The 10,250-nt window shown below is 34.8% G+C and overlaps 1 protein-coding gene across 1 annotated transcript; it reads left to right on the forward strand.

The window, feature by feature from the left end:
* LOC104767907 lies at window positions 2,133-4,056 on the forward strand. Its single transcript, XM_010491870.1, has 6 exons — window positions 2,133-2,284; window positions 2,709-2,838; window positions 2,924-3,211; window positions 3,294-3,324; window positions 3,382-3,530; window positions 3,670-4,056. The coding sequence occupies exons 1-6, from the start codon at window positions 2,133-2,135 to the stop codon at window positions 4,054-4,056; spliced, it is 1,137 nt and encodes a 378-aa protein (XP_010490172.1).

A 10,250-nucleotide genomic window follows, 5' to 3' on the forward strand; every position in this document is an offset into this window, starting at 1 on the left:
CTGTCGCAAAAAAAAACGACCACTTAGCAATTCATGTAAGACTGTTTCCCGACCAAAGTAAAAACAGAAGCAAAACAGTCGCATATTTACGACGGATACAATAAAGTCGCAAACACATCGCAATTTGAGACTGTTCGTGACAGTAATTTATCAAAAACAAAGAGTCACAAATTAGCAACGATTTTGCAACATATACTCCGGTCACAAGTTTATTTATCCATAACTTGTTACGAATTTGCAACTCCTATTTTTGCGACGAAGTTGCTACTAACTTTGCGACTACTTTGCAACTACATTTGCGACTGTTAAGCGTCTAACACCTGAATTAGATACTGTTTTGCGACTGTTAAGCGTCTAACACCTGAATTAGATACTGTTTTGTGAAACTTTAGCAACTCTCGATTTTTTGAATTTGAAATTTCACATTAGAGAAATGTTAACATGTTTCTATACACACTTTGAATTGATCAATATCAGCCATATAAACTTTGTCAAAGCTTTCCATTTCAGTATTTCGACATAAAAATTTAATAATATCTAAATCATTATAAGGAGTTCTATGTTATTTCATTAAAAGGTTTGCAATATTCATAAAATTGCAAAACAAAGATATGAAAACAATATTTTAAGCTCATAAACTATTTCATATATTCTACAAGACAATCATGAGTCCATATTGTTAATTTATATCAATAGGAAGAGGACAAAAATGATAGATTTCAAAAATTTGTATTGTGACTAAAGACAAGAGTCACAATAGAGTAACAATTTCTGACTAACGTGTTACTAACTTTGTAACTCTTTCTATTTGCGACTACCTTGATACTAACTTTGCAACTACTGTGCAACTACTTTTGCGACTGTTTAGCGTCTAACAACTGAATTAAATACTGTTTTGCGACTGTTAAGCGTCTAACACCTGAATTAGATACTGTTTTGCGACTCTTTAGCAACTCTCTATTTTTTGAATTTGAAATTTCACATTAGCGAAATGTTAACATGTTTCTATACACATTTCCACTTTGAATTGATCAATATCAGCCATATAAACTTTGTCAAAGCTTTCCATTTCAGTATTTAGACACAAAAATTTGATAATATCTAAATCATTATAGGTAGTTATATGTTATTTCATAAGAAGGTTTGCAATATTCATAAAATTGAAAAACAAAGATATGAAAACAATATTTAAGCTCATAAACTATTTCATATACTCTATAAGACAATCATGAGTCTATATTGTTAATTTATATCAATAGAAGAGGCCAAAAATGATAGATTTCAAAAATTTCTATTGTGACTAAAGTTTAAGAGTCACAATAGAGTAACAATTTGTGACTAACATGTTACTAACTTTGTGACTACCAATAGAAGTGCTTTGTTTGCGACTATCTTGCCACGGTTTTGAAACGAATTTGCTACTGCTCTGTGACTATTGTGTTACTCTATTTGATAGGTTTTCCATATTTAGTATTTTTTCCCAAGATTTAGGCGCGTAGTATTCCCCCCATATTTTTAGTATGCGTCTCTTTTGCGACCAATTTGCGACTCCTCTTTGTTAATTACAAAGCTAAGAATCCATTTAGGATTTCTTTATCTCTTTCAGTCTTTCCAATTTTCGACGAAGTGTTGATTAACCTCTCAATTCTCTCTTCTTCTCCTCTCGAATCTCTCTTCTTCTCCTCTCAAATTTGCTCAAATCTATCCTCTTCTCCTCTCAAATGGCTGGTGCTAGAAAGCCTAAAGGTCGCGGAGGCAGATCCTTAGGAGGTGTTAGGGTTTACAATGGTTTGACTACAGGGGAACCCAGTTCTACGACAGTTAATCGGGCCTCCAATGCTTCGACTTCACGCGGAGGTCGAACATCGTCTCACTCCTCTCAGTCTATGACTAATTCAAATAGAATTAGGCCGTCTTAGTTTCCGCCGAGGACACAACCATCGCCTCCTGCTTCTCAATCACCGCCTCCTGGTTCTCAACAACCGCGGGTTAGTTCTCAACCACCGCGGGTTGGTTATTAACCATTGCGGGTTGCTTCTCAACCACCGTGGGTTGGTTCTCAACCACCGCGGGTTGCTTCTCAACTACCGACTCCTGTTCCTCTACTCACACCAGAACAACCAGACCTAAATATGGAAGAGGATTACGACGAAGAAAACCCCAATTCTGTCGAAGAAGAAAACCCCAATCCTGTCGAAGAAGAAAACCCTAATCCTGTCAAAGACTACCAAGAGATGTTAGATGTTATGCTAGCTCTTCCAGGCCGACAGCATCTACCACTTCTGTCTGTCGATCCCATCCCCGACAGACTCTATGGTAATTTCTCTTTGCTCTTAGTATTAGGTTAAGATAGTTTTGTTGTAGGTTGAGATAGATTGTTTTGTTGTAGGTTGAGAATGATTGTCTTTAAGTTACATCCGCTTAGTTGTAGGTTGCGATTGATTGTTTTTGTTGATTAAGTTTTTGGTTGTGTTTGATTGTTTGGTTGAGACTGATTGTGTTTGATTGATTGGTTGTGTTTGATTGTGTTTGATTGTTTATTTGATTAAGTTTAGTGTAGGACTGCTTTGTTTGATTAAGTTTAGTGTAAGACTGCTTTGTTTGATTAATTTTTCTTTACTTTTTTTGCTTAGTTGTCTTTAAGTTACATCCGCTTAGTGTTACAATGTTTTTATAGAGACTAATACTCTGTTTTTGTTTTGTGACAGGTTTAACAGGCACAAAGAAAAAATTTCTCGGGTGATTGCTGGAATATTTAGAAGGAAATTCGATGGTCCTTACTACAGTTGGAAGGTTACTTCTATTCACATTCAAGAGAGATATTTCAGGACATTTTCGGTAATGTCTAATAGCTTTCAAAGTTTTATTATCTCTCATAACTGACTTAGTATCATTATTAACTTAACTTAGTTGTAATATGTAGCAGAAGTTCTATTTGGGTACTGGGATAACTAAGCTTGTTAAAGACGAGTTCTTAAAGATAGCCAAAAAACAAATGAAAAGCATTGTTAGTCAAGCTAAAAACAGTGGTAAACAACCTATTTGGATTCGTGGAGAACTGTGGGCTGAGATGTGTGCTCATTGGAACGAACCTGATGTAATAGAGAGGAGTTTAAATGCTTCACAGTGCAGAAACTCCGATCGTGGTGGTCTTGGAGTCCACAAACACCTTGCCGATCAGAAATCATATGTGCAAATTCATCAAGAAATGGTAATTTAACATTGCATCCATGATTTTAACACCCTAAACACCTTGCTTCCATGGTTTTATAATTTTACCTATTTCTTTGTAGGAGGAAGAATTGGGCCGTCCGATATCATTTGGTGAAGTGTTTATGAAGACACATACTCGAGCTGACGGATCGTTTGTTGATTAAAAAGCTAAACAAGTAGCTGAAACTTATGAGAAAACATTAGAGGAGAAACTGTGTGAAGTGGACGATGATGGTCCAGAAAATTCAGGGAATTCTTCTGAACGTTCAAGTCATCGTACTCTCAGCATTGAGGAAAAGAATGACATCTTTCTTAAGGTACTCTCAGCATTTCTTTCTTAATCCACAATTTGGTTTTCATAATCCGCATGGTTTCTTTATTTGCTGAGCATTTTGGTTTCAAAATACTTGTTTCTAGCCTTGACTAACGAAATGCTTTTCTTTTTCTTTGTTTTAGTGTAGTCAAACATATGAGAAGGGAAACCTTTTTGGTCTTGGATCTCTTGTTGAGACACTTAGGAAAGGGAAAAGGAAAGAAATCGATGCAGAATTTTCTCCATCAACACCAACACTTCTCGAGCTTCAAGAACAACTTCGCAACAAGATAGCTCATCTAGATGCTGAGAATGCCCGACTTGATAAGGAGCATCAAGAATCTCAAATGAAGACCAACGAGCTTCTCATCTACATGAAAGAGATAGATCCAGGATTTGAGACTTTTATTGCTTCCTTGCGTCCAACCGCACCTGAAGACATCATACCACCAGCCACCGCGTTAGACACAACACCAGCCACCACATCCTCTTTCTCCATTTACCCAAGTTCTAAACATTGTCGTTTCTAAAAAAACATGAATTTTAATTTGCTTTAGGATGATCTTTTTGGATAATGAATGATTATGATACAATCATGCTAATCTTTTTGTTTATTGAATGATTTTGATATCTTTCTTAATGATTTGGGTTTCAATTTTAATTTATTGTGATTCTTTCCAAATTTGAGAGATAAAATATGCCAAAATGTCACCAAATTGCGACCAAATTTATTTCTGTGAAACTATCAGATTAGTGGCAAAATGGTTACTAATATACGAGGACTACTTTGCGACGACAGATAAGGAGTCTTAAAATGGTCACACAATTTAATCACTAATTTGCGACTGACTTGTAACTACGTTTACGACCAAAGGTTTCTAATATAAAGAGTCTGTAAAGCGTCGCTTATTAGCGACTATATAATGGCGTCGTAATCCAGTCGTAATTCTGCGACCATTTTGAGACACCACATCATTAAGTGGACGATGATGGTCCAGAAAATTCAGGAAATTCTTCTGAACGTTCAAGTCATCGTACTCTCAGCATTGAGGAAAAGAATGACATCTTTCTTAAGGTACTCTCAGCATTTCTTTCTTAATCCACATTTTGGTTTTCATAATCCGCATGGTTTCTTTATTTGCTGAGCATTTTGGTTTCAAAATACTTGTTTCTAGCCTTGACTAACGAAATGCTTTTCTTTTTCTTTGTTTTAGTGTAGTCAAACATATGAGAAGGGAAACTTTTTTGGTCTTGGATCTCTTGTTGAGACACTTCGGAAAGGGAAAAAGAAAGAAATCTATGCAGAATTTTCTCCATCAACACCAACACTTCTCGAGCTTCAAGAACAACTTCGCAACAAGATAGCTCATCTAGATGCTGAGAATGCCCGACGTGATAAGGAGCATCAAGAATCTCAAATGAAGACCAACGAGCTTCTCATCTACATGAAAGAGATAGATCCAGGATTTGAGACTTTTATTGCTTCCTTGCGTCCAACCGCACCTGAAGACTCCACACCTGAAGACATCATACCACCAGCCACCGCGTTAGACACAACACCAGCCACCACATCCTCTTTCTCCATTTACCCAAGTTCTAAACATTGTCTTTTCTAAAAAAACATGAATTTTAATTTGCTTTAGGATGATCTTTTTGGATAATGAATGATTATGATACAATCATGCTAATCTTTTTGTTTATTGAATGATTTTGATATCTTTCTTAATGATTTGGGTTTCAATTTTAATTTATTGTGATTCTTTCCAAATTTGAGAGATAAAATATGCCAAAATGTCACCAAATTGCGACCAAATTTATTTCTGTGAAAAACTATCAGATTAGTGGCAAAATGGTTACTAATATACTGCGACGACAGATAAGGAGTCTTAAAATGGTCACACAATTTAATCACTAATTTACGACTGACTTGTAACTATGTTTACGACCAAAGGTTTCTAATATAAAGAGTCTGTAAAGCGTCGCTTATTGGCGACTATATAATGGCGTCGGAATCTAGTCGTAATTCTGCGACCATTTTGAGACACCACAATTTTGCGACAAATTTTTAGCGACCATCTCAAATAGTCGTTTAGTAGTCGCAAATTAGGTATTTGCAACTGTTTTGCGACAATATTGGAGTCACTAAACGCATGTTTTCTTGTACTGATCCAACGGGAGGCATTAAAGACTTGCTCTCCGCTGTTTCTGAAACCGGGGTGTCACAAATTATCCCCACTAGCAGATTGCAACGTCCTTGTTGTGCACCAAGACCGTGACCCCCAACGGTGTGAGCCCACTCGACTCAACAATTGTCTGGATTCGGTTCTGATACCACTTGTAACGTCCTGACCGCCACCTCTTCGTGGGCCCTATATAACAACCCGCCCTGTTTTTTTGATATAATATAATTAAATACCTCAAAATATTTAATTACACACAAACAATAAACCAAAAACAAACCAACATGCACATCAGAAGACATGATAAACCAACTCTAATTTATTATAAATAAATTATCAACCATAAGTAATATAAAGTAGCAACCTAGCATACTTCTAAACAAGGTTCCAACAACTTATAAAACATAACCACACCACAATAACCGAGACCCTAGATCATCCTCCTCCTCATTGCCATGATTCAACGTCATACATTACATGCACCACAAGAAAATCAAGAGTACAACCACAAATAAAACATAACAAACCAGCCATTGAACATAACACCTATTAACACATTCACTACATCTACACATCATCACACAAAACAAGTCATAAAACTCAATCGCTCATAACCATGCACTCACCTTAACAAGATGATTCGAACAATAAAACACAACCAGGAGAGCCTCTCCTCACATCTGCAACAGCCCAGAAACACCCTACAACAAGTCACACAACCACAACGACCTTGAAACAAAACTGACTGAAATAATAGAAACCTTCAGTCTTAAAGACGAAACCCCAAAACAAAAACCAACCGTTAACTATCAAATCCCTCCAATGAAAAGCTATACATAGACATCACGTAACTTTCCCTTAAATCTCATGCCGATCGGTATTAGATGAGACCGCAATCGCACTTACAATTCTCGCTGGTCTCAGTTCGCATCTGAGACAAAGCACCTCATGAAACTGCAGATATCTTCTCGATTATTAACTTAAATCCAAATCCGTAAAAAAAGAGAATCTGGATACAAGGCTTATATATTACTCCACCAAATTTCATTACCTTTGGGTATGATTTGCTATGCTTAAACTGCTTTTCACTAGACCTTGTAGATTCTTCTTCTTCTTTGGCATATTATGTTAGTGTGGTTTTTGAATACATTTCACATTCATAACAAATAAATAAATAAATAAATTACTACCCAAAGTCCAAACTCTCTTTGAATACTCGAAAGTATACTAATTATCCAAATTAAGCAGGGGACTTTTTTGGATACTATAACTTCCATGCGACTGATTGCATGTCATGGTTCGCATTAGTTATATGTTGTTTAGCTAGTCTTTATGGTTGAACCATTTCACACGAGAATCTAGATCAAACAACACGCTTGGGGTAGAAATTCTTGCAAAGGTTTGTCTGGTTACAATTGCTCAGTAACTGTAGGTTTATGATGCTTGACGAGTTATTTTTTTTACTTACAAGATTGACTGTATGAATTGATTGTTGTTATTGCAATTTATTGATTTTGGTCTTGGTCTGGTGAGACAAGACAACTGCTCTCTCTAAAAAAATTGGTTTGTTTATGCCTCATTTGTGGATGCAGATATGAAATTGTTTGGAAAAGTAATCTAAGTAGCTGACCAGTTCGTAAGACTAAAGAAGGAAAGAAATATGGTGGATAGTATATCATCTGATTTAATATTAAAACGATGTAATACCTTATTACCAAACTTACTATTTTTCTATACCCTAGGTTTATTCAAATAATCTGTTTTCTGCATAATAATTACTAATCTAATCGAATTATCATAATATACTTAGTAAAAGGTTAGTGAAAATTTTTCTACGTGTTCGGCTCAGATGTATTGTAGACGAGAGTTAATCTTGTAAAGAAACTCGGGTTAGGATGTTTCAGTTTTCCTTTTAATCTTATACTGCCACTAGAATCCTAGATAAGACTCACTATAACCAAATATGCACTTTTATGATAAAAACGTCTTGAGCCGCTTTTCGAATTTTCTCTTTGACCATGTTAATATTTTAGCTAGGAACATATATACTTTGACGACCTGAAAAATAAAAAATATTTATTGTCAAAAAAGATAAAAATTATTGTGAAACACAAGTGTGATTATTCCATCACAAACACGTGGCATTACACTTGTCCATGTAGTATTACATAATCTTTAAAGTGTAACATTTGTCATTATATCTTTCTACTTGTCATTACCAAAACTAATGAGTAGGTGACTCATGTTTTGTTTACTTCACTATAAATAGGTAGAAGTGTTAGTGAATAATGGTGGTGTACGTAGGAGAGTAAGAAGAATAAACATAATAAACTCCATTATTCACATTCCTCTCTTGTCTTCTATTCCACCTTGTTTCTCTTGTCCCATACACTATTATTGTTATAGTTCATAACACGTTATCAGCCCGATGTTTTTACCGCTAGAGCTTTTTACGAGGTAAGTAAATTTATATTGTTTCAGTTTATGCCTTTCACCGGATTGATTGTTATAAGAGTAGGCTTTGCCTCCTTTACAATCAAATGTATAGCTAAGTGATTTCTGGACCGATCATGAGATATATGGTAGGCTCTGCCTCCTTCATGATCAAATAAAAGCTTATCTTTTCCGGATTGATCGTTATATATGGTAGGCTCTGCCTCCTTCACGATTAATAAAAAGCTATGTCTTTTCCAGAAAATTTGTTTTATATGATAGGCTCTGCCTCAAATACGATCAAACATAAAGCTATATAAGTTTCGGATTGATAGCCTAATTTATGATCAAATAAAAGGCTTTGGCTTTGCCTCGTTAAAATGAAAATGAGGCCTCCTGAATTCTTACATGGGAAACTATGATTTCTATTTTATTTTCAAAATTTCTCTGTTTATTTATTTGATTCGTTAAATAATAAATATATCTTATATGAGATTTAAAGATAATAAAATGTCTTTATGATCAAAAATATATTTTTCTTATGAGAATATATTAAGCACAAGTCAATATATTTTAGACAGTGCAAAAATAATTGGAAGGTCTAGATGAGTCAGTCTCTCGACTTCCAAAGACATCAGATTCATAATTATCGATGTCTAGTTATCTCCAAAATCTCAAATAAACTCATGGAGTTTCAAAGACATTTTGTTTGCGTAAAATTATTATATTGAGACTATAAATATATATGGTATCGGATGTTCGACCATATTGGAGACATGCATGTATATATGATTATATCATGCAAAAACAAAGATGGTAAATGATAGTAAATATGAAATTCCCTAATGCTTTCAAGCATAGTGTTACCGGTCAAGTCATCCCGATCAATCAATGATATTAAAAATCATTGAGGATTTTGTTTTAGAGAAACAAAAGTTGTTTTAAATGTATTGCATGCCTCCATGAAGTTTTAAACACACCACTTCATTCATATTTCAGGTAACATCTAATTTATGTTGAATTTCTATTTGTTTATGTTTATGAAATCGATGGTTGTATACCTCCTCCTTAATTCTGTGGTAGGCTATGCCTCCAGAATCATATAATGTTGGCTCATTCACCATCCTTTTGGATTAACAAGCTCATTGTATATATATGATGATTTGATTTCTTTGATAAATCCTCAAATCAAACCCCACATATAACCGATCTAAAGGATTCGATCAAAGGCGAATGGACATAAAGTCATCATCATAAGATGGGGTAATACTAATCTCATATCTTATTAGGATCTAAGATAATAGACATAGCCGAAATCGGTATGTTGTTGATCCTTAAGTGGGATTCAGTACGAGATGATTGAACTCCAAGAGTTATCATCTCGAGGGGGAGAATTCAAGGAATCCCACATCGACAATAAGTCGATAAACTTTGGTGAATTTGACACCCCAGAGCGATATAACTTTGGTGAAGTCATATCATTTAGTTTATCACATATATATGTCACATATGATGAAGTGGAACATCCATGATGTTCACTCTTGAAATGAGCTATAATGAATCGTTCATAGCGCAACCCCAAGAAATTGAAAAACGGTTCTTGGTGATTTAATCTCCATATCAAAACATGGAACATGCAGTTTTGCATGTAGTCAATATTATATAAGAGATCAACAATTTAAAAAGAAATATTTCTCCCATGTTATGTATTCATGGTTGGAGATCAAATATTTTTCATTTTGAATATTATGGGTGTGTGATATATATTTTAAAATGCTCCTCCACACCACATAAAAAATATCATCCACAGAGGATGAAATATATAGATGTGGGAGATGAGTCTCCACTCTAATGATATAGAGCCATCTTATGAGAGATGTGCGTATTGCAAGATTTGCATATCATCAAATTGGATAATAAAAGTTCCCCATTATTATGGGAGAATCATCGAATAGTTTTGGATCTTTGAACAAATGAATATAATGAATGAACTTGAAAGTTCAAAAGTTCAACAGATCACTATTCAAAATATATATTGCAAATTAAATGCAAAAAGCTGATGGATGAGATTTCATATAATTATTGATCCTCACATAAATGAATATGAACTT

The sequence above is a fragment of the Camelina sativa genome, chromosome 19 (assembly GCF_000633955.1).
Source record: "Camelina sativa cultivar DH55 chromosome 19, Cs, whole genome shotgun sequence".
Taxonomy (NCBI): domain Eukaryota; kingdom Viridiplantae; phylum Streptophyta; class Magnoliopsida; order Brassicales; family Brassicaceae; genus Camelina; species Camelina sativa.

Coding starts and splice junctions, on each gene's coding strand:
- LOC104767907 (XM_010491870.1), top strand. CDS start 2,133: ATGGAAGAGGATTACGACGAAGAAAACCCCAATTCTGTCGAAGAAGAA. Junction 2,285..2,708: donor CGACAGCATCTACCACTTCT/GTCTGTCGATCC, acceptor GTTTTGTGACAG/GTTTAACAGGCACAAAGAAA. Junction 3,325..3,381: donor GGGCCGTCCGATATCATTTG/GTGAAGTGTTTA, acceptor TTGATTAAAAAG/CTAAACAAGTAGCTGAAACT.